We start from the raw sequence: 24,196 nt of genomic DNA on the forward strand, positions 1-24,196 counted from the left end.
ATGGAGTAAAAAAGCTGGTTCTCTATAGTTGCACTTTGATTATTTCACCAGCTTTTAACAATATCTGTGTTGCAGCAAGTAGACGAATTTAGAGACTGACAATAGTTAAGCAAGTCATTTCCCCTCTCTGCTGCAAGTTCTCTCCCTATTTTTGATTTTCACTGGAAAATATTGCTAGGATATGCGTATTCATGTGGAGCCATATGAATTTATGGCATGTTGGGAATTGTGCTCACTGTGTACTGTTTTTTAGAGTGCTTATTGTGAACATATCACCCTCCCCCTTCCAGTCTTCCTTCTTTTTCTCTTCTGCTCCTGGCCCTGACATGGAATAGAGAGGGCCCACAAGAGTTAATGGAAGAGCAAGAGACGACTCAACTTTGTTATTTGTCTCTTCTTCAGTTTCATGTAGTACTGGCTGGCCAAGCCCTGCTTTTCAAATCATTGTCCTTTCTGATAGCTATTGAGGCTAGAAAAGAATCTATCAACTCACACACAGGTAGCCCTCCACTTATGATCATAACTGGAATCTCACTCACTCATAAAGTGGTCATTAAGTGAGGTACCACATGACTGCTTTGTTCAACACCGCAATCCTGGCTGTCTCAGTTGTGCTTGTAAAGTGAATGCAGAGGTTATTAAGCAGAGCATGGGGAGAGGGCCCAGATCTTCTGGGCTTGGTGAAGTGGTGATAAAGCACAAGCCTTCCACCATACTTAAGAGGCCAAGGCCTTGCTCCATCAGGGAGAATGATGGCAAGGATGATGGCGTTCACTAGCATTTTTCCTTCCAGAGGGATGGAAAATTTCTACTTTTTAAAGTCTTTAGGGATCTGGGCTTCCACTCCACTTCCACAATGCTAACAGGCTGTGTTTACAAAACTGGTTGAAGCTTCTGTCCTCATTCTAACTGTGAAATTAATAAATCAAAACTTCTGAAGAGAATTACTGACACTTTCCTTTCCATGATTTTTCTAATTATTCTGCCGGTATATTATTTATTTAACATGCTTTCCTGGGTACAAGGGATTCCGCGGTTTTTCTAAGACTGGACTAGATTCTCCTTCTCTCCTGCTGAGGTTCAACAAAGTCTTTGGTTTTGCCTAGAGGGAAAAGCTATCCCAAGAAACAAATTTGGACTCCCACTAGGACTCCTAAACACTATAAATTCACAACACGAATATCACATATTTTCAAAGGAAGAACTTAATCCTTGTCATCTCTTTTGTGGTCTTTGATTGGAAGGCAGTATTTTTGAGCTGAGGGCCCTCTGCGTTTATATATTCAGTGGTAACAGGATGAAAGATGAGTGGTTCAAAATATCAGAACCTCCCTAGGAGCGCAGAATATTTCTTGCTTTCAGCCTTCACATAAAGCAGAGGATTGAACCTGAAGTGGGTTACCAGCTTCCAACAAGATGGCAGAACACACCGAGAGAATGTTCCTTTCATGAAGTTTCTTAAGTGAATTTATTTTAGGCTCAAATAAAGTCTCTTCAAATATTAAGCAGTACGGAAACTTACTGAAGAAGTGCGTTGGTGCCATCTGCAGGTTCACTGACAGTTTTACATATAAAGTCTACATAGAATTCTCCTATTTTTACTTCGCTATTTGCAGTGAAGACTTTGATCTGTTTACAGGTTATGAATGTGAACACAAAATGAACTCTGGCAAAATGTGTCTAGATTTAAGATGACTCAGAAAAAGTGACAGTGAAACATCTTTTCAACACATGGAGAATTCCAGTACTGTGATGCATTCAGATTCCTGTTGCTTTAAATTTCCTACTAGTCAGGACACCCTGACAAATTTTCTTTTGTAGTTGGAAAATCAAAAAGAGCTAGGTCATTAGCCATGAGGAAATAAAAGGTCATGAAGGGATGGGCGTAGATTAGATTATCTGAACCAATACTCTCAGGTTTTGAAATTGCCAAAGATTCTTCCCTTGTTTACACATTGGTCCAGGCACATGCTTCTATTTTTAGAAAGTGGCACAGTCTCTCTAATGCATATGGATTAAGTTTCCCACTGAATGCAGTGGATATTTGATATGAACTATGCTGGCTGCTGTTTTGAAATAAGAATTCTTAAAACACATCAGATACTCTCTGGAAATATGATAACCTGCAAGAAAACAATCCTGGTGATATTTGAGGTTGTTAACCCCAGTAACTACAGATAGCGAAATATCACTTTGCATAAGTAGCCAGCAAATACAAGAGGATGTATTTACCTGCTCTGTAAAGCCATAGAATTCATGACCTAGATTTTAAGTAGCTCAATCATAGTTCAGTCTTTTGATTGACCAATTCCTAGCTCACTTTGGTCTATCACTCATAACAGAAATACCCTATGTATGACTCTAGTAGTAAGAGCCTAGGTATTAGAACCATTGAAATAAACACAGAATCCTACATGTTACATTTGTACTTCATAATTATATAAGACTGGGCACATTAATAATTTGTTAGAGGAATGTCTTACACATTGACAACAAAAACCAGAACACCAAATAACAATCTGGGAGGGTACGACCTCGTAGACGATCCTCACTCTGTCAAGGACATAGGAGTACTCATTTCAAAAGATCTAAGCCCTAGAGCTCACTGTAACAACATTATTTTTTTTTAATTTGATTTATATGCCGCCCTTCTCCGGAGACTCAGGGCGGCTTACAATGCGTAAAGCAATAGCCTTCATACTTTTGTATATTTATACAAAGTCAGCTTATTGCCCCCACAAACTGGGTCCTCATTTAACCTACCTTAGAAAGGATGAAAGGCTGAGTCAACCTTGAGCCTGATAAGATTCGAACCTGCAGAAATTGCAGGCAGCTGTGTTAATAACAGGGTGCATTAAACCACTGTACTACCAAGGCTCCTAATATTGCCAAAAAGTCATTAAGAGTTGTTAACCTAACCTAACCTAGAAGGTTGTTAACCTTCTTCTCGGGTAACATTACCATGGACCTCCCCCCATTCCTAAGAGGTCTGTAAGGGAGTGTGCATAAGCACACCAGCGTGCCAACCATCCCTGTCTTAGTGTTCCCATTTATTCGTACTCATTTCTTATGTTTATACTTATATCTGTTTATACTTATCTGTTTATATGTTATGTTTATACTTATTTTCTCATACATGCTTGACAAATAAATAAATAAATAAAAATGTGACCCTTTTGCTGGTTTACAATCAAATGCCTTGAACCAGGGGCATCAGCACTGGGTGGAGGGTGGAGTTTAAAAAATCAAGATAGCATTGTAATTGTGGAGCCAAGTTCCATCTCTGTGTTTACATTGACCATGGTGGGGTCCAAACTTAATGGTTTGAAAGGACAAAGGGACATTGTACAGCATTGTAACACAAAAAACAAATATTTGCTTGCTATAGAATTACAGTGGGTGTACTTCAGACATTGTCCCTCAAACTGTGCTAAATAAATACAGTGACAGTTGAAACAATTTATCTGTGATGATCATTTAACTATTGCAAAATTCCTGGCAGCCTCCTTTTACACTTTATCTAGTGTTGCTATAGAATTTTACATGGTTTCAGGAAAGAATGGGGGTGCCCCCCCCCACGAATTTTGCTGTAGTGCCTCAGTTAATAAGTGACAAGTTTCATATTCCTTTGCAATTCTCCTGTCCAACAGTTGCTAAAATCCTTCTCTCCCCTTTTTATGGTCTGAAGTAGGAAATAAAATGGAATTGGACATATTACCAAGGTCCCCTCTAAAGCAAATTCAATGGTATTTTTTGGTGTTTCATTATTGCTATTTGTCAAAAACTTCAGGCAGAGGGTCTCTATCTAACGTATCTTTCTGTGTATGAGATGATACTTTTTCTTAAAAATATTTACCTAAAAATGGAGGGATGTCTTATACATGGGGGCCAGAGAGGAGAACCGTGATTGCAAAACTGCCGATACCTTATCTCTGCAAACTAGCCTCAAGAGCGAAATTTCCGATTGCAGAGACAAGCTAAAAGGTTTCCTCAGTCATGAGTCTTATGTAACTGATGTCAGCTGATGCTGCGGAGAACATGTAGCCAGTGCCCAGATGCGACAGGGAGCAGTAATGTCAGTGTGTTCTGAGCCCATAAAAATGTCATAAAACAAAAAAATTAATACTGGTACCAGTAAGCGAATGTCTTACTCTGCAAAATGAATGCCTATTTAATGTTTAAAATATTGATTTCTGAATTGTGGATAAGAAAAGGGGGGGGATGTCCTGTACATGGGGGCGTCTTATAGACGGAAAAATACGGTAACTGAATCAGAGCAGCATCATGGCAATATTGTGCTGATCAGTAGGTCTTGTTTGTTTCACTGAGTTTAGCATAGAAGGGGCCTATGGCATTCTTCTTAGTGTTTAGATTATAAATATTGTCAAATCCTTTAACTTGTTGGGCTTTATGCTTTTTCTGTAGATTTTATGACAAGAAATACCAAGTGTTTCTAAAACTTGCGGAAGATCAAAGAAAATATAAATCCATCATGCAGAATGCATAGAGAGCATAAAGAAGAATTATCTTTCATATTAGAGGTCGGACTGATTTCTTTGACTTTCTTGATTAGCTATTTACATTAATGAGAAACATTGTAGTAAAAATAACAACATACTTTATAGCCTATTGAATATGAACAGAGATGTATTTTATTAAGGTGATATCATGGTACAAACTTGTCAAATCTACATTTCTTGAATCAGTGTCTCAACCAGAACCCCCACAGCTATCATTCAGCATTCATTTTTTTCAGAATTGCATAATCTGTTAAAAAGCTTACAAAAATATGTGTATTAAGCAAAAGTGTACAAAAGGGAATATATAGATAAAATATGCAAAACGCATACTTTTTTAATATTTGCAAATTTAAGTGAAAATAAAATAAACTGAAGCTTGGGAAAGAGAATGTCAAAATTATACAGTAAATGTACCTTCATTGGTCAGGCTTTCTATTTAATGTCAAAAACTAAATTGGAGAAAGATTTCATTCTTGTTGCTTATTGTTGTTTCCAGTAATAAAATCAAGAGTCATAATGTGACATTATGAGAACCAAGAGTTAAGAAGATATACCTCTTAATGAACTTTGTAGACTAAATTGCTGCAGAAGAGAATAGCTAGATAAAATTTTACACCATATTTTTTCCGATTCATTATCAGTGTAATTTTAAATATGTCTTAAAACTCATTTGTCAGTCCTTCAATGTAGACTAACTCAGGAAACAGAATGTTGGACTCTTGTTATATAAGAAATGTTGGAGGATCTTGATTTTTGCTAGAGTAACATGTTAAAAATCTGGTTCTGTTTTCCTATCCATCTTTTTTATATCTGGGGAGTTAGAATCCGTTTGAGTTTCTTTCTAATGTCCTTGATTTCTGGGTTTAATAAATGCATAGTTTGTTCAAGGTTTGGCTCTGTAGTATTGCAGTTATTGTTCTTATCAAAATTAATAAAGAACATTTATACATTTTTTCTAGTATCTCAATTCAGTTATTTTAACTGATCAGTTTAATCTGAAATTTGCTCAATTATTCAAAGCTCTATGAGATAAAAATAAAAGTTTAGAAGAACATCAGATAAATTTCCCTGTTCATTCGCCAGTGTCCTCGTGTCATGTGGCACAGGTGTCAAATTTGTGATGTCACGCTGTTGTCATGTGATGTTTCGTGATTTTTTTTAGTTCGTGGAGCTGGGGTAGCCATGGCCTGCGCATGACACATCTGGCCAGCGGGCCACCAGTTTGACACCCCGACCTTTGATAACCTGACAAGTAAAGTCAATGGGGAAGTCAGATTCACTTAACAATGATGTTAATAACTTAACAACTGCAGTGATTCACTTAACAACTGTGGCAAGAAAAGTTGTAAATGGGACAAAGCTCAGTTAGCAAATGTCTCACATAGCAACAAAAATTTTGGGCTCAATTGTGGTCATAAATTGAGGACTACCTGTCTGTAATTCTCTGAGATGATTTTTACAAAAATCTTGATATAAGTATGGATATAAACAGAAATAAAGCAACTCTCAGAACATTGTAAAGAATAAATATATGCATAGATATATACATATTGTATTTAGATATAGTTTTATGCATAATTAATGTATAAAAGCTTGTGTTATGAAATGAAGTTTGTATTGGTTACATGTGAAGTGTACTTAGAATGTTTTCATTAACCATCTCTTTATTTTATTCATACTGTATTCACACAATCCTACGATTCTTATGAAAACTAAGGAGAAATTTCCTGACAGTTAGAACAATTAATCAGTGGAACAACTTGCCTCCAGAAGTTGTGAATGCTCCAACACTGGAAGTATTTAAGAAGAGATTGGACAACCGTTTGTCTAAAACAGTATAGAATTTTCTGCCTGAGCAGGGGGTTGGACTAGAAGACCTCCAAGGTCCCTTCCAACTCTATTCTATTATTATTCTGTTCTTCTAACTCTATTCTATTATTTTGTTCTACTCTACTCTACTCTACTCTACTCTACTCTACTCTACTCTACTCTACTCTACTCTAGGGACTTGGTGGCTCAGTGGCTAAGATGCTGAGCTTGTCGATCAGGTCTGCAGTTCAGCAGTTTGAATCCCTAGCACCGCGTAACAGAGTGAGCTCCCATTACTTGTCCCAGCTTCTGCCAACCTAACAGTTTGAAAGCATGTAAAAAATGCAAGTAGAAAAATAGGGACCACTTTGGTGGGAAGGTAACAGTGCTCTGTGCACCTCTGGCATTTAGTCATGCCGGCCATATGACCACGGAGACGTCTTTGGACAGTGCTGGCTCCTTGGCTTAGAAACAGAGATGAGCACCGCCCCTATAGCCAGAAACAACTAACACGGATGCGCAAGGGAACCTTTACCTTTATTCTACTCTACTCTATTAACATCTAGATTTAGATATAAACTTTATCCAGTACTGCCACTTCATTTTCTCAGTACCTTCTGCTTCCTAATTCCTGTGCCTGCTCCTAACTACCAGTATCAATGTCCTAATCAGGGATATATCAGTCATTTGGTCTTCCCCAAGATACTCTAACATGTATTCTTAAAACAGCAGCAATGCCTGTTTAAAGACTCGGAGACCTCACTGGTTTTAAGTCCTTTATTAGCATAAGAGCATCCAGCCAATATATTCTCAATTGTTTGCTTACACTTCAGTGCAACATATTAGCCCTTAATCACTTTTTAAAACTAAGTCCACCAACAGCCCATTATAAATGTATCAAGAATGGTTAATTTTGACTTTTCAGAGACAATGCCATTCCCTCCCTTACGATGCCAAGGTAATGGTTTCTTCCCTAGAGATCATCCTGTTTGCATCTTCTGATTCCATTTGAGGGCAAATGTTTATAAAGCTAATCAAAAGTAAGATTACTACAGCTACATTATCAGCTGTCTGCAAGTTTCTACAGAGAGGTTCAGGCATCCCTTCAGGTGGGCAGTTCATGCACATGATGGTTCCAAGCAAACAGATGACAACTCTGAAGAGAAAGACCCACATGAGGGCAGCTAGCGTGAAGATTCCTCTTAGGATAACAGGGAGAAGAAGTGGCATGTCATAAAGATGATCTATAAACTAAGCACAGAGATCGGGTAGGTTAGGAATCTACTATTAATCTGAATTATTCTGATTTTAGGGGAAGGAATTTTATAGCTGGGGACTTGCCCATTGCTGAACTCCATGGATTAAAACTTAACAAAGCAGAATAAATAATTAGGTAGCACTCTTTCGTCCTCCTCACTTGGGGTCACCCCAAAAAGTTGTTTTCCTTTGGCATGACAGCCACCTACTTAATGCCCCATTAAAAGAAATAACAATTTCTCCTTAGGAGAATAGCCAGCACCACTTCACTCATGGAATCTCGTTAACGTAAGTCAATGAGATCAATTTTCTTGATGTGGAAAATGTTATCACTTACAGACTGAGGCTGCCCTGAGAAGCGTTTGTTGTAAGTTCTGATGTCATAGAAAGTTTGCTTGTTTTTCTTGTCAGGCTGGTTTTCAGAAGAGGTGTACAAAGAAACAACCTTGCAAAAAAAAAAAAAAAAAGCAAAACCCAAGATGTTGAGAACTAAGGTGTAGGTTTGTCTTCTGCTAGATAGAAAGACCCAATTAATTATATGGATTTACATAGCCACCCATTTCACACTATGTGACTCTGCATGGTTTATGATAAAATAGATAAATGCATACTATATAAAAATGAAAATGTGCAACCACTAAACATTATAAAACAACTATCAACATAGCCTGGATATGGGCTCTATCACATATCCCCAGACTATAACCCAGATTCGGGTACAAAATCAGGATTTCATGGTCATATGAAAATCCAGCAGGGTTGAGGCTAGTCTAATCTAAGAGGAAATGATATCCTGAAGGCTGGGCAGCTCAGCAGAAAAGGCTATCCTGGTCCCCACCTGCCAACATCCCAGCAGGCCATTTCATGATTGCTATTTCTTTGAGCTTCTGGGTCATATGCTTTACCCTTTGAGGTTAAGTTCTTCCCTAGCAAGCTTGCTTCTTTACACTGAGACCGTTGTGCAGTTTACACCATGGTCAGCAGGTGAAGCTCAGAGTATAACAGTGGTCAGTTTTTCCGGATCTGCGGACCGGCAGTGGCAGCAGCGGGGGGTAGGGGTGGGGGGAGAGAGGATGGTTCAGTGCAATGGAGCTTTGCACGCAAATGCGCCAGCCCATACCCTGCACAAATGAAGTTTTGCGTGCTCACCCGTTTGCTCGCTGCTTGCACAGCCTGATTCCCAACAGGCTACGGCCTGGTACCAGGCCATAGCCAGGGGTTGGGGACCCCTGGAGTATAAGAAGAAAGAACAAACTTATTTATTTATTGGATTTTTATCCTGCCTTTATTATTTTTATAAATAACCCAATAACTGACCATACACAATACTCCTTCCTTACAACAACAACTCTGTGAAGTAAGTTGGGCTGAGAGAGAGACTGGCCCAAAGTCACCCAGCTGATTTTCCTACCTAAGGTGGGACTAGAACTCACAGTCTCCTGGATTCTTGGCCAGCACTTTAACCATTACACTAAAATGGCTCTTTGGAGGCAATCAACCATTTTTTTAAAAAATCAAAGCCTATTGCAGGTATACTGTTTAATCCAGTGGTGAAATTCAATTTTTTTTACTACTGGTTCTGTGGGCGTGGCTTGGTGGGTGTGGTGTGGCTTGGTGGACATGGCAGGAGAAGGATACTATAAAATCTCCATTGCCACTCCAGGAGAAGGATACTGCAAAATCCCCATTCCCACCCCACTCTGGGGCCAGCCAGAGGTGGTATTTGCCAGTTCTCCAAACTATTCAAAATTTCTGCTACCGGTTCTCCAGAACTTGTCAGAACCTGCTGAATTTCACCCCTGGTTTAATCATTGATAGTTCTTTGATCTGACAAGCATGAAATTAGAAATGCTGATATCTATATTAAGGAATGAAAACCTGAAATATGAGACAGTTATTCTTGGTGTTTTTCTACCTCCTTTTGTAACTTCAAAGAAAAGATAGAAATTCTTACTTTTTGCCTGCAAAGTGGACAGTTGATTGCACTCAGCCAAGACCCATGTTTCCAGTATTCAATTAGACAGTAACCTAGGAAAGGAAGACATATCTTTGTAAGCCAAAAAGTTGCATTGTGGGAAAACACCATAGCCAACTCTGTAGCTGTTCACACCAAAAGGTGATTTCTATATTACTGTTGTGACCCAGGCCCAAGTAAGTAGTAGGAAAATCAGTCAGTGAAAAAACAAACAAACTTTATTTGAACAGCTGAGAATTACTTCATTCCCAGCGTCGTTCAACAAAATTAAAGCAAATTCCTCCCAACACAAATTCCTCAGTCCAATTGTAAATCTTGGTCCAATTAGGCAAACTGCCAAAGGCCTTTCTTGGCAAACGCTCAGAAGTCACAGATACAAAAATAAATACAAGACGTAGATGAAGAAGAAGACGAAGCTTCCAACGTTGTTTTCCAGCAAAGCCCAAATGCCGTTGCTGGTCTGTTTTAAGCCTTATGGGAGGGGCCAATCATCTCTTGGCCCAACTCCCGAGTTGTCCTCTTTGCTTGAGCTGCTCTTGCCTTCTGGCAGCTCTTCTCATGCATGTATTAGGAACAGGCTCCTCCTGTTCCTCTGCCTCACTCCTATCAGACTCTGGAGGCTCTGGAGTCCGCACCTCACTCCCCAATGGCCCTGGCCCCATCTCTGCCTCTGATGCAGAGCTCTCATCCGGGCCTTCCCCAGCCTCCAGGACTGGCCCATGTTCTTCCTCAGCCTCATTGCTGTCCGACTCTGTTGCCAGCTCCACAGGCTGCTGGCGGACCACAACAATTACATGATCTAGCAAGAATGCAACAAAAACTCAAGAGAAGTATGTGAGATGCTCAATACACTGAAATTTTAATTCCATATGAGACAGTAATTAAATGGATATCCATCTACACATTTGAAAACAGAATTAAACATTGCTTGAAAATTTAATGGTCAAGTTTTATATTTTGTTTCCTGTGTGGCAGATTTGAAGGATGGGAAAGCAACCCTTTTTCAAGGCAGGGTAGTTGTGGATTCAGGCATTTCAAAATGATATAGGATCTTTCAATCATGTCTATTCCAATTCTTTTTAGCCCCCCCCCCAAGAAACATTATTAGTAATTAGAAATATTATTGGCCCAATGTTAGTCTTCTGTGCCATTTCCTGGACATATGGTTTGAAATTTGAGACTTTTGGAAAATGTATAGCAATTTGTAACAATAATACAAAAGAACGATCATGCCTTTTTTTTAAAAAAAAAAATCATGCTCTATAAGCATTTAAAACTTTAGATAATACATTTTCAATAAGTTATTTGCTCCACTCTTGCATCTTTTAATGCCAAATATAATTAAATGTACAGAATGAAATTTAGCTAGTCCAAAGCCTGTTTGTAGTTTCCTTCTTAAAATTATATGTAAATGGAGGCAGCGAGAAAATTATAAGAAATCGTAGGAAAGCTTGTTTATTGCTATTGATCATTGTATGGATGTGTTGATTAACTTGAACTATTTGTACATTCTTCAAGCTTGTATTTTGGGAGGATTGAAATAACACGGTCTATGCATTTTATAACATTTATTCCCTACTTGGAGAATCTAATATTAGAACAAAGAGAACAGAAAGGGATTCCTGTGTGGGTGTGGTTAACTGCATGAATGCTCTTGTTTTATAGCAGAAAGTCACATAATATCAGTTCCCCTTCTGGTTTTGATAGCCAGATGTTTTTAAATATACATGTGTTGCAATATGGCTAAATTAAATATGTTGCCTTTATATGGTCTATCCTGTATAACAGGGAAGTGGATACCAAAGGCAGTGGGAAAATGAGAATTACATTTTTAATAGAATTATAAATATGAGGTCTTACTCCATACGTTAAATTCCTTACTAATCCATATTAGAATTTTATTTGTATTACAATGGTTCTGGAGGAACAGGTTTATTCTAATAACTCTCTAATTTGATACATTGCACTGTTGATTATCCTGGTTTTAAATGCTTGTAGAATGATGCTGCAAAAATGAAAGTTTCACCTTATTGGTGCAGTGCCCATTATCAGAAAAATAGCTGTCATCAATCCTACTATTTTGCTGCACTAGGAATGCTACTATTTTTCTTCATATGCCCTATGGTATAAACTTTTGGGGAGCAATTTCTGCCATGAAAAGTCTTGACATCAATCCTATATTCTACACTGCTCTTTGGGGATAATTTTTTAAAAGCATTGCTATTTGTTCTATGCTGTCCTTGAACACAAATGGGATTTTTATGCTGTGTGTTCACTGTTTTTAATAACTGCTTTAAAAATACTTTGAACATTTTATTTTAATTGTCTTAAAACTATAAGCCATGCAGAGAATATTTGTCAGTAGCCATACACATTTTATAAAATAATCTTTATAAACCTTTATATATTTACTTTACTTCTTTTTTCATATTAGATGCAAATCCACCACTCTGCTAGAATAAAATTACAAGTGATTTGGTAATTTGCTATTGTTATGTTTTAATGTTGCCAGACACCACAGCGCTTTTTGTCATATATACTGGTGATAAAGATGATGGTGATGATTTATCTCCATTAACTTCAGCTGGGAAAAATGTGCCTGCAATTTCTCAAAATATTACTAAGCATAAACCCACAAATATCTCTCTACATGATGGAAAAATTTGCTTAACTAAAAAAAAAAAAAAAACCTGCATCTTTTGAACACTGTAAGATTGCATGATGTGGTATTTTGAAGAGCAGACATTAAAATGTGTATAAATTCTAGAGTGTTTTTAATTAAAAAATAGGTGATTTGAAATATTTCTAATTTATTTATTTTTTGCCTTTTTCAGATGGCAGGAGGTAGTTTTTTAATTTACTTAATTCTCAAGGCAACAATGTTCATATTCTTGCTATTAAATTAGCTTAAAGCTTTGACTGCCAATTGTTTTTGTTCTGTTTGATATAGCTGTTTCTGTTGGCCTTTTGCCAGCTCAGAGACTCAAATGGAAATGTTAAGTAAGTACAGTACTCTTGGTCTCAAAAGTATAAATTTCCTATTTAATTGTCCACAAGACTTCCTGAGCATTGCAAACTTTATAATGTGTCTGTGGTACTATACAATAGCTGAAGTAAAAGTAAAGTAAAAAGTTGCTTCATTTATTTTTTTTTCATAATAAAAATAGTGATGGGTATGTGCATTTTTACAATAGATATCAAGATTAATTTGAACATGGTAGTGTGAATATATTCAGAGATAGATCACTGACAAATGTTACGTTATGATTTATTTCATGGAAACTTTGGCCCTTATCAGCTGTCTTTTGCATAGTTTCATCCACAAATGGGCATTTGTTTCACAAAATGTATATGCTCTCTACTGTTTAATTCTATAATTTCATGTATTATGAAGGTTACTGTAGTCTTGCAAAATAACATTTATGAGCAAACGGTAGTAGCCCAATTAACTTGCCACAAAAGACATGTCCACAGTTGGTTTCTGCAGGGAAATTGGCGGTTTGGAGACAGATAGGACAGCTCAAATCACTGGGATAGCATTGCTGCCACTGCTGAAGACGTTCCTAAGAGGGGAAAAAATGCTGTTTAAAGATATTCCAGTTAATTCCAGAAATGCTTTAGAGGCTTTAATAATTGACCCTAGAAAACTCTGAAAAAGTAGTACAATGCTTAATAGAATGTTTACTAGTTTTACATATTTCTGAATCTGCCATAGTAGTTGGTTTATGACTGTGGGTGTCCTTTGAAAATGCTTATCTAAGCACCAATTTTTTTAAAAAAAGTGGTCGGATGGGAAAGAAGCAGAGAAGTGTATTAAAGGCAATCCCTTTAATACATGAAAACTTGATTAATGCAGTCATTCTGTTTTTATAAATTCAGCATATCATATATCAAGCCTCTGTTTGGAAAACTAATCCTACTTCTTGTTTTTGAAGTTTCATCTCTTTCCAAAACAGGAACCATATGTTTCTAATTAAGCTGCCACAAAATTCTGGGTTCAGGGATATTCAATTCTTCCGGAGGATAAATAATCAGAAGTTTGAAAACTTTCCTGATACCTATGATTTATGCACATATCTTTTGGATTTTGTATTATGTATCTTAAGAGATGTTATAAACTTACTATTCTGGAGGATGAAGGAACACAATTCTTTTCCAAAGAACTCATTTCTTGTCTTTAAGTTGAGAACTCTATAAAATAAGTAAGACTTGATATAATTTTGATAAGATAGGCTGTTGATGAGACAGATTTGGTTAGGTAGATATGCAGTTCAAATAAACACAATGAATATTTATATAATAGCATGCTCTTCCATGCTTCCATAGACTATTCTTCAGTCATAAAATCATTTCATCTCCTCCTTCCCAAGGATAATTTTTCTTCAAAGCAATGGCATTTGCATTTTGCACACATCTTTTCAATTGTTGTTTGCAACTTTTTCTAGGCATTTTCAACGTAGGTGCTGAAGTTTAACTGGTAATTTGATCATCTTCAATGCATGAAACTTCAATATATAACTTTGTATAGTATAATTAGAATAACTAATTAGGCTAATGCATTATCCCATTCACTCCAATGCAATGATGAGTCTACATCTATGTTCTTGTGAACCCTTGGCGTTTATAGGGAATATAATTACTCCCTGTATAAATATAGCAGAATTTTTCCCCACTGTAAAAATGACAATTAGTGGCACTTTGGTAAAGGGTATTAGGAACAGAGTCTTTGAAATGCATACCACATTTTTATATAACTGCCATCCTCAATAGGACGGATCTCAAGTAGACAAAGAAATGTTCTATGAGATGACAGCAAGAGTATATTTCTAAATAAATATTTTTTTCAGAACTTAGTAGTGTATAATTAATGTTAGTCTCATTGAAATAAAAAACATTTTGACTGAAGTCATTTATTTTATCAAATTTAGATATCACCCATTTCACTATTTAAATTTTAAATTATAATTTTAAAATTATAATAAATAAGGTAATTATTCTTGGATTAGGCAAAACTGGGAATTTAGATGTGATCACCATCTTGATTCCTATTCCTTTAACAGTTCCTATAATTAACCAGAAGTGACTATATTAGAAACATTTTTTTCCATTTAGAGTGATTCCCAGACAGAAGGAATAACTTGTTAGAATCTGTCATTGGTTAACTAACCTGATATATTGTTGGAGACTTTTAACTGTGTATCCAAACAGAATCTGGAGTGTTATTTTTAAGCAACATAACACAAGGTTTCTGGACATTTACAGTTCCCGATCATCGGGTCAAAAAAACCTTGCTTCCTTATCTTTGACCCGAGACCCCATTTGTAGCTTTAAGTGACTACTGGTTTCAAAAAAAGCATCAGAGCTGCCCTCTGTTTATTTTGAGCTAAGTCCAGCATCCCAGATGAGTTATAAAAAGAAACTGGTATTACACAGAGTTAATGATTCATTTCATTGAGGCATTTTCATGCTACTTGAAAAATCCCTCCATCTCTCCTCATAGACTAAGTCAGCAATCTAACCTTCACCCACACTATCTCTCTGTACAAATGCTTTTAAGTCAATCTTGACTTCTGATGAGTACCTAAACTAGTCCCTGCAGTTTTCTTGACAGGATTTTTGGAAGTGGTTTGCCATTGCTTCCTTTCTAGGGCTTAGATATAGTGGCTCGCCCACAGTCACCCGGCTGGCTTTGTGCCTAAGGCAAAACCAGAACTCAGTCTTCTGACTTAGCTTTTCACTACTACACCACATTGGCACTCATATGTTATCTATGTGCACATGTGTGTGCTCACACGCACATGTACATACCGGTATGTAGATAGAGTTTATAATATCTTACCATGATTTCTGGTTTAGAGGCTATTAAATTAACAAAACAAGTTACACTAAAAAAAAGTATAGTCTCTGCTTAAAGTTTGAATTTAAGATTCAGCTTTGTTTTCTCTTTACCTCAACGAGATCTAGAGAGAAAATTTTCACATGCCAAGCATATAAAATACCTTACTAGACCAGTTATTAGAAATTGTGGTGCAGGTTTGTTTGTTTGTTTATTTATTCACTTAAACCCAACTCTCCCCATTCAGCATGCAATAATAACAAGAGCAAGCCTTGACATTAAGATTTACATTGTAAAAACATTGTAAATCTATGTGTTCTTACATAGAATTAAAGAATACTGAGATCAGACAAGAAAAACAGAAATAACTGAAAGTCAAATTGTATATGTCTTTCTTCCTGGCATACAATAGTACAGGAGAATAACTATTGGGTGACAGGTGGAGAAATGACAAAATCAAGTTCTATATTTATGGTTATAGTTTAGTTGTGCATGTTTCTATTATACAGAAGAAATCAAACCTCAGGAGGGCATCAACAGTGGTTGAAAAAGGAGGTCCTGATAATTCCTGGGAGTTGAGCCATGTGGGGATTCATAGATCATGACCAACATGTTGAATTGGACCTGGGAGCAAATGAGTGGCCAGTACATAAATGAAAGCATTGGGGTTACATTGTTAAACTTATTATGTTATATTTGAGCCAACTTTGACTTCTGAGTTATCTTTCAAAGGCAGCCCCATGTATAGTGAATCTCAGTAACCTAATTGTAAAGTGAAGAGGGCATGAGTTATCAAATCATAGATCTGCTGTTCTCAGATCAAGATACCCAACTTCACTACTGCTAAGAACACCCTGGTTTTAAATGCATGTCAATAGATCTATGAAGTAGTCAATTTTGGTTTCTCTTCTGTTGCAGCTTTTTGTATAGTAACTCATACTATACAAGATTTCTCAAGTCTCAGAAATGTTTTTTTGGGTAGCACACAATGAGTAAGGATCAACCTACTTTCTATAAGATCCCCTTTGGCTACAGCTTAGTACACCCTAATATAAATAAAAATTGCATAAAGTCCAGCTAAGTTAGAGTTAAATTGTGTTCATTTTTTCCTGTATAATTTCAGAGAAGATTTTAGCAGAGAATGTGAATAAGGCTACCAGTACTTAACCTAAAATTGAAATTTAACATTATTTTTTTCAAAATGCTCTATCTTTACTTTCTGATATCAAAAAACAAAACAAAAATGTTATTTTCATACATATGAAAATCTCCCCCCTCCCTTTATCTTATGCAAAAGAAAATACAAGAACAAACATTTTAACTTAAATTCATATCATCTTAGAAACTTACCTGGTCCCAGAAGAGGCACACAAGGTATGACTACACTTTAGTAGATGCCTAGGAACAACTTTTCCCAAAAAAAACTTCTGATCTTCTCTCTAGGTTAGGGTGACAGAAGAGTGTTGTGATAGAAGGTCACAGCCCATACTTTATTAAGGTGGACCATTTAATTTAGTTAATAATTAACATGTTTGACTAATGTCAATGTTTTGTAGGATTTCCAAATACTCATGGAAGTATTTGTTCCTCATATTTATAAGGATTAAATCATTAAAACTACAATTAGTGTTTCCAGAAAGTTTCCAGATCTTAAGCGATATTAAATTAGAAACAATGTATATGTCCATTTTTAGGAGATATTTGCACAATTAATAAGAAAACATGCTATCAAGTGAGCTTCAAAAGGAGGATATTAGACCTCCAAATAATTGCATCATTATAAAGTGGAGGTATAGTTCATTCCCTTTGCCAAGGGAGTTAGGATATATATAAATACAAACAGGCTACTTGCAGGGGAAGATTATTGCTGAAATAGAATCAATGCACCTTATAATGTAGATTTGAAGCCCAAAGAGTAACAAAGAACTCCATAGAGTAACAAAGAGCCATGGTGTCGTAGTGGTTAGAATGCAGCATTGCAGGTTAATTCTGCTGACTGCTGATTGCTAGCAGTTTGGCACTTCAGATCCCACTGGCTCAAAGTTGATTCAGCCTTTCAATCCTTCTGAGGTGGGTAAAATGAGGACCCAAATTGTTGGGGGCAATATGCTGACTCTGTAAACCACTTAGACAGGGCTAGAAAGCACTGTGAAGTGGTATATAAGTCTAAGTGCTATTACTATCTGGCTACCTATTTCTGATTATTCCCAGGATGGATGAAATGGGTCATGTATTACTTGCCTTCAGGTGGTCTATGTAGCTTCAGAATGATTTTAGAGTCAGCAGCAAGCAAAGATAGAGGTAAGAAATCAACTTGTTCTTCAACCTTCTCATGATCTCAACTGAGTATAGACGTGTGAGAAATGTAGAGAGAAATGTCTTTAAATAGAGTTTGCACAACCTGTTGCTTCCTGCACCAAGCTCTCCAAAGGACAGACAATTCTACTAGATTAATTCTACTAGAAACTAGATTCTTCTGGTCTGTCCATTCTAAAGTCCCTGTTTTTAGCTAGCTTCCTTGAGCTTCTCAGCTGGTATAGAAAGAACAAAGCATACTTTTATAAACTGCTTGAGGCATTGTGAACAATAACAGTGCTTTGCTCACCCCCAGTCCTCCTGAGAAGTTTCAGAGTTCTGTCCCAAGAACAAAAGTCTGTTATTCATGTTGTATGGAAAAAAATGCATCCTGGTGGGGAAAAAGCCCTCCCGTCAAAGGTATCCAACAAAGCTAAAAAGATTAGATATGGATTGGTTCTTTTTTATTACATTATCAAATAAAATAAAAACCAATCCATATCTAACATTTTAAGTCAGCAAGACAAATTGAAACAGATGAGCCCAGATCTGTAGAGATGCTTCGGTTCAATGAAATTTTGAGAGCAGCAGCTGAAAACAAGTTCACAGAGGGTTTCAACCACCTTCCTGCCAAGGATGAAGGGTTTTGCTTTCGTTCAGTGTGCTTCATAGCCCCAATGTAGCCTCTTCAAATACTTGCACGGATTGGGAAAAAAATTGATGCAAGGGCACCTGTTGGAAAAACCTCTTCCAGTTTTTTTTTTGTTTTTTTTTTTTGCAAATGCTGAAAGAATTTATGAAGGCGATTCACACCATATCATCCTTCACAACTTCCTCTTACTATCTTTTGGCAGTTGCAAAGTGGAGGAGGTGTAAAATGACACTTTTCTCCTCACAGCCTTTTTTGTGTTTACAGATGCTAAAATTGTAGCTCTGAATAGAGTCTTGGCTTCTCTTTCGATTAGAGTTTACAACAAACTATGGCAGAACAGATGTGATTACTGTAGAACTGATACTTTATCATTCTACGCAAAACTGTCAGAATAGATATCTATGGTGTATACATGTGCATGTGTATAAGGATATGCGTGTGTGTACGTATACACATATTCAAGGAACACCAAAAATCAAGCCCTATAGATAATTTAGTATATACATTAAAAATTCATTTGGTTGTCATTTTCTTCTAAACATTTCCTGACTTGATTGACACATGACTTTTGAATATTTCAAAGTACAGTAATATTTTCTCTGAAAAATACATTATTCATAAAATTAATATACTGCGATTGGTTTACAGGGACCAACTTTTGGTACACCCTGAATAATATACCCACATGACAAGTAAACACATGTGAACATTTGAAAGTATATCATATAGACTCCTGCAAATCTGGCTGCTTGCCCATTCACAAAATGTTTACTATAGAGAGATGTAACCATATACACTACACAATATACCAGGCAGTGAATGGTAAGCTTGCCTCTGATCCCAGGTTATTTCTTTTTATCCTGACATGGTTTACCTTTTCTGGGAACATTTGAACTATTTCAGATCATCAGAAACTTGCAAACATTTGGCTTCTGCATTGAGCCTTTGCTGCTAATCTGGTAATCCTCAGCAAACTACATGTAAATATTTTCTTACTATGCTTGAATAACAAAAGTAATTGGAGGTTTTGGTGAACCATAAATCATCCAGGCATCCCAAAGGAGGGTGTTAAATGTCTAAATGACAGATAGGCCTCAATTTATGACCAAAATTGGGACCAGAATTTCCATTGTTGAACAAGGCAAACAAAGTTGTTAAGTGAGCCACACACGATTTTACAACATTTTTTTCCTATCATTGCTAAGCAATCCCTGCAGTTAAGTGAATCATGCAGTTGTTAAGCAAATCTGACTTCACCCGTTGACTTTGCTTGTCAGAAGTCAGCTGGGAAGGTTGCAAATAGCAATCACGTGACCCCCAGGATGCTGCAACCATCGTAAATACATGCTGGTTGCCAAGTGCCAGAATTTTGATCACGTGACCATGGAGATGCTGCAACAGTCGTAAGTGAGAGGATCAATCACAAGTCATTTTTTTCACTGCTGTTGTAACTTTAATGGAGGCTAAACAAATGGTTGTAAGCAGAGGTGGGTTCTACTTACCTTTACTACTGGTTTGCAACGGGGCCGCACGTGTGCTCTTCTGCGCATGCGCAGAAGCATTCTGATGATGTCGGGGTTGGTGGGCGGAGCCTCCCGCTGGTTTTACTACCAGTTCTATAGAACTGGTCCAAACCGGGGGCAACCCACTACTTGTTGTAAGTCAAGGACTATCCATATCTGTGGCTTTAACCTTCCAATTAGAATCTAACTAGATTTCAGCTGCATCTCTGCACCAGGCACAATAGGATAATTTCCTTATTCCCAAAATGCAGGAGAATAACCCAGGCTCACAAGAAGTTGTTGTACTTCTCAGTGTTTTTCAAGCTTAGCAACTTTAAGACATGTGGACTTCAATTCCAGAATTCCCCAGGCAGCGTGAGACCTGATCATTTGATTACTCCCAAGTCAGTAACATGAAAGAATTACCAACTTTAAAGATACTGAGCATTGTATCTCTGTATGAATTGATTTAATAGGATTCCATACTCACCACACTCATGTCTCTGCTTGGACAGAACCATCAAGGCACTTTTACTGGGTTGCCCCTTGTACCATTTTGGGGGGCTCTGATTTAATATTGCCTCCTCCTCCTCACTAAATGCATGGATTGACCATAAATGGATGTTACCTATTTTACAAAGGGGCCATACAAAGTCATATTGCCAAGAGGCAGAAAATGCATTCAATTCCCCTCCTTCCATTCTCATTGAGATTGTGTGATAAAGTTATTACATATTGTTCAGCAATACAATGCTTTCCACCAAAAAATGAAACTGAAAAGAGAACAAAAATGGCTGAAAATAAAAAGAAAAATAATTTCCTCTACAGTTGCTCTCCTGTTTAAAAAATTCTAAAACAAACAATATTTCTGAATGGAAGGAAGGGAATTGAATGCATTTTCTGCCTCTGGGCAATATGACTTTTGTATGGCCCCTTTATAAAATTATAAGGATTTAATATGAGTCTTAAAATATGGATAAAAAATAGAAATTAGAAGCAGCAGTCTTGGTAATACTAAGTGGAAGTTTCTTTTCTAGAGGTCGAATTAGCATGGGAAAGTGGGATTAGACCAATTCTGATCTTGTTTGGACTTCTAATAGCTCCTATTAATAATTTAAGACTCACATTATCTCCCAGGGACATTTGACTATTTTACGTGGTGTGGTTTTGAGTTACTTAATATGTCTCAATATTTGGATTAGTTTTGGCAGCTCAGAAGAATTAAAAAAAAAACACTTCATGTGAAAGATCAAATTCCTCCCTAATTAATTAAACTGACATTTAATTTCCATAGATCTTTATGGTTGTTGTCAGTATATTTTATTATACTCCTAGTAAAGATCCTAATGAGAGTAAACGTGTTTTGTAATGGTGTGTAGCATGCACTTTCCTACGTCGGGCTTGGTTTGCAATCCATCGGGTTTCTATCAGGTGGCGAGGAAAAAGCGTCCCAAAGAAGCAGAGGAAAAAACGGGGCGGGGAGAGAAACAGATGGACAGAACGGCCCACAACGCTCCGGCAAATGCCTGGTAGGATCGTCGAGGGAGGAGCATGGAACAGCTTCATCTTCGTTCACTCGACTTCAAAGCTCATCAAGACCAAACGCTCCGGCATCAGTCCTGTAGGGGGCGCCGTAGCCAATCCCTGCGAGATCCTCCCCCCCTCCCGCCTCCTTTCCCATTCGATGCAAACCTCCCCTGGGAACCGCCTTTTGGATGGACTCCAAGGAGGCTGAAAGCTGCCCCAATAAAGCCTCGTCGGCCCGATTTTCCTAACTCCTAATTGGTCGGCTCCCACGTCAAACACCCGCACGAATCCTCAGGGAGAAACCCGACGAGGGGAGGGGCAAATGCTTGGTGGGTGGGTGGGAGTGGTTAAAGTTAAGGTAACACCGGCCGTCGCTGACACGTAACCTGCGCATTGTTCTCGGCGTTGGCACGTTGTGCGCTGCGTAGGAAACCCTGGTGGCGGCGCTGTTGCTGCCGCCGCTGCCTCCACGGTTGTCATCTCGTGCGGGGAGACCGCCGTCATGGAAGGGAAACCTGCCGACCAGCTGCTATGCGACAGCCTCATCCTTTGGGTAAGTGGCGTGGGAAGGAGGGAGGGGGCGGGAAGGGCAACCCCCCCCCACTCCGCCTCTTGGTCTAATCCGAGCAGGAGCCCCATCACTCCCCCCCTCCCTTCGCCTTCTCCTAGTTGCCTCGAGCCGGTTCCGCGCGCCCTTCGGACTCACCGTCGCGAAACCACCCGACGTTGCGGAGGGCTGGTGTTGCGGGAAGGCGCCGTTCCCCAACAAGGCGCCCCGGTGACGGCAATATTGCCCTGGAGCGGAGCTGCAAATCCAATATGGAGATCTCCGCGCTCCTCTCCCGCTTCGCTTTCTCTCGCTCTTCTCGCATCCCGAACGCGGGTTGCCGTGTTCAGACGGTCGCGGTCTACCTTGGAGCTGCAATCTGGCTCCCCCGCAAACCCCTCCTCCTCTCTGGCTTGCTTGTTTAACGCTGCCCGCGTCTCCCTTCCGCATAAAATTGCCCCGGGGTGCGTTGGTTTGCACCGTACGCGTGTGGGTTACGCTTTTATGGGGGAGCCTCTTGGCAGGGAGCTTCCCTTTGGTGGGTCAATAAAAGTTTTAAAATGGTTCTCAATGGGATACCCAGTGAGTAATTCTCCAGTGTAACCTGTTTGGAGGAAGGGAGGGAGGGGGAAAGGGGGACATTTGAACCGTAAGGGGCGTGCATAAACGCACCAACCACCGTTCCTGTCCCCATTTATTCGTATTCATTTCCTGTTTTCATAACCATGTTTATACTTATATCTGTTATCTAATACATGCTAGATTGATAGATAGATAGATAGATAGATAGGTAGGTAGATAGGTAGGTAGGTAGGTAGGTAGGTAGATAGATAGATAGATAGATAGATAGATAGATAGATAGATAGATACTCTCTGCTAAACAAATAATTCCCTCAACACTGTCAAACTATTTACTAAATCTGCACTACTATTAACCACCTCATCTTTCCCACCACCCATCTCCTTCCACTTACGACTGTATGACTGTAACTTTGTTGCTTGTATCCTTACCATTTATATTGATACTGTTTCCTGATTGCTTATTTGTACCCTATGACTGTCATTAAGTGTTGTACCTTATGATTCTTGAGGAACGTATCTTTTATGTACACTGAGAACATAGGCACCAAGACAAATTCCTTGTGTGTCCAATCACACTTGGCCAATAAAAAATTCTATTATATATTCTATTCTAGATAGATAAAATAGGCAGGCTTCTGTGTCAGAGCGCTTTGTCTAATGCTGCCTTTCAATAGTCTAATGGAGTGAATCTTGTTTTCCTTCCATATCAGATTTTTCTAGGAAGCAGTGGTAGGAAACCAAGGAAGAATAATGTAAGGGATGAATCCCGCCTCCTTTAGACACGTGTGCTTGTTAAAGGGCGAGGAGAAAATCTAAAGATTATGATAGTTGGTAAAGGCTTTCCGGTATGCTTTCAGGTTCTGTCAAAGCTTGTGTGGAATATGTTACTTTTTTAAAATAAAGCTGTCAGTAATGATTTTTAACATTACATTGCAAATGGAAAACTTTGGGTAGGCCTTTCAGCTTTTCTTTGGTTCTGAAAATAACTTTGAGACATTTTATTAGCTGTGGTAGGAAATGGAATATAGACCAACAACATTCACCTGAAAACTTATTCTTACAGAAGAGTGAATTGTTAAGCTATGTTATATACCACAGGAATGCATACATTCGGTTTAAATTCAGATGAATTTTACTATGCAGGATCTAAAAGTAAGGACACTGAAAATATTCACATGGGGAATGTGAATATTCACACAGGCATTTTTAGGTGTGTATATAGAGGATGTGCCTGTCTTCTGTTTCCGGAAACAGGTTCTATCTTGTTTTGGAATTAGAAACTTTTTTTTAACTTTCATTGCAAGGTATTTGATTGGTTTTTTCCTCCACAAGTTATAACATTGGTGGTTAAAAAACATAAAATCAAGAAATCAAAAAAGCTGTTATCAATCTTCCTCATTAAATATTTCCACAATGCACAAATCTCATTTACAATATATTTAAAACAATATTCAAATAATGTAATAATAACCCAATCCTTTACTATAACTTCCATTCCACTCAGTTCTGTTTCATTTATTATCTAGTACTTGCAATCAGATAGCTTAATATCGCTTTGTCTTCTTAAAATAAAGAATTTACTGGTGATGTTTAGATAAATAAGTCATTATTGCCCCTTTGCTCTTTTATTTTGGAAAAAAAAGTTTTAACTGAGCTAGTTTGGTCTAGTTGTTTTCTTTTTTTTTTGAACAAAA

The 24,196-nt window shown here is 37.9% G+C and overlaps 3 protein-coding genes across 12 annotated transcripts in view; 2 read left to right on the plus strand and 1 right to left on the minus strand.

Annotated features, from left to right (window-relative positions):
- FGGY (FGGY carbohydrate kinase domain containing) overlaps window positions 1-5,472 on the plus strand; it is a 167,890-nt gene extending 162,418 nt beyond the window's left edge. For all 8 annotated transcript variants that reach the window (XM_087889773.1, XM_060689938.2, XM_087889775.1 and 5 more), the window contains one exon: window positions 4,426-5,472. In XM_087889773.1, the coding sequence (XP_087745899.1) occupies window positions 4,426-4,507 (82 nt within the window). In that variant the 3' untranslated portion in view covers window positions 4,508-5,472. The remainder of the gene's footprint in view (window positions 1-4,425) is intronic.
- A 1,620-nt stretch (window positions 5,473-7,092) lies between these two features.
- On the minus strand, window positions 7,093-22,538 carry LOC117664300 (E3 ubiquitin-protein ligase RNF170-like). 3 transcript variants are annotated; one of them, XM_034415203.2, is made up of 8 exons: window positions 22,080-22,310; window positions 16,748-16,836; window positions 15,919-16,021; window positions 13,685-13,752; window positions 13,016-13,124; window positions 9,541-9,614; window positions 7,924-8,031; window positions 7,093-7,580 (listed from the first exon to the last, which is right to left on the minus strand). In XM_034415203.2, the coding sequence occupies exons 4-8, from the start codon at window positions 13,727-13,729 to the stop codon at window positions 7,275-7,277; spliced, it is 642 nt and encodes a 213-aa protein (XP_034271094.1). In that variant the 5' UTR covers window positions 13,730-13,752; window positions 15,919-16,021; window positions 16,748-16,836; window positions 22,080-22,310; the 3' UTR covers window positions 7,093-7,274. The 3 variants fall into 3 exon arrangements, with proteins under 3 accessions (XP_034271094.1, XP_034271092.1, XP_034271095.1); XM_034415201.2 differs by lacking the exon at window positions 15,919-16,021 and having other exon boundaries at window positions 22,080-22,538; XM_034415204.2 differs by lacking the exons at window positions 15,919-16,021; window positions 16,748-16,836 and having other exon boundaries at window positions 22,080-22,492.
- Window positions 21,293-24,196, plus strand: part of HOOK1 (hook microtubule tethering protein 1) — a 35,363-nt gene continuing 32,459 nt past the window's right edge. Inside the window, exon 1 of the mRNA XM_034415200.3 lies at window positions 21,293-21,926. Within this exon, the coding sequence (XP_034271091.1) occupies window positions 21,876-21,926 (51 nt within the window). The 5' untranslated portion in view covers window positions 21,293-21,875. The remainder of the gene's footprint in view (window positions 21,927-24,196) is intronic.

This window comes from Pantherophis guttatus, chromosome 3 (assembly GCF_059756535.1).
Source record: "Pantherophis guttatus breed Tessera chromosome 3, ASM5975653v1, whole genome shotgun sequence".
NCBI classification, from domain to species: domain Eukaryota; kingdom Metazoa; phylum Chordata; class Lepidosauria; order Squamata; family Colubridae; genus Pantherophis; species Pantherophis guttatus.

Excerpts from the sequence above, each read along its gene's own strand:
- LOC117664300 (XM_034415201.2), bottom strand. The coding sequence starts at position 13,729 with ATGAGTTCTTTGGAAAAGAATTGTGTTCCTTCATCCTCCAGAATA. Across the intron at positions 8,032-9,540 it reads GTCCACTTTGCAGGCAAAAA|GTTGTTTCTTTGTACACCTC; the intron begins GTAAGAATTTCT and ends TTTTTTTGCAAG. Across the intron at positions 7,581-7,923 it reads TCTCAGGGCAGCCTCAGTCT|TTTATAGATCATCTTTATGA; the intron begins GTAAGTGATAAC and ends CTCTGTGCTTAG.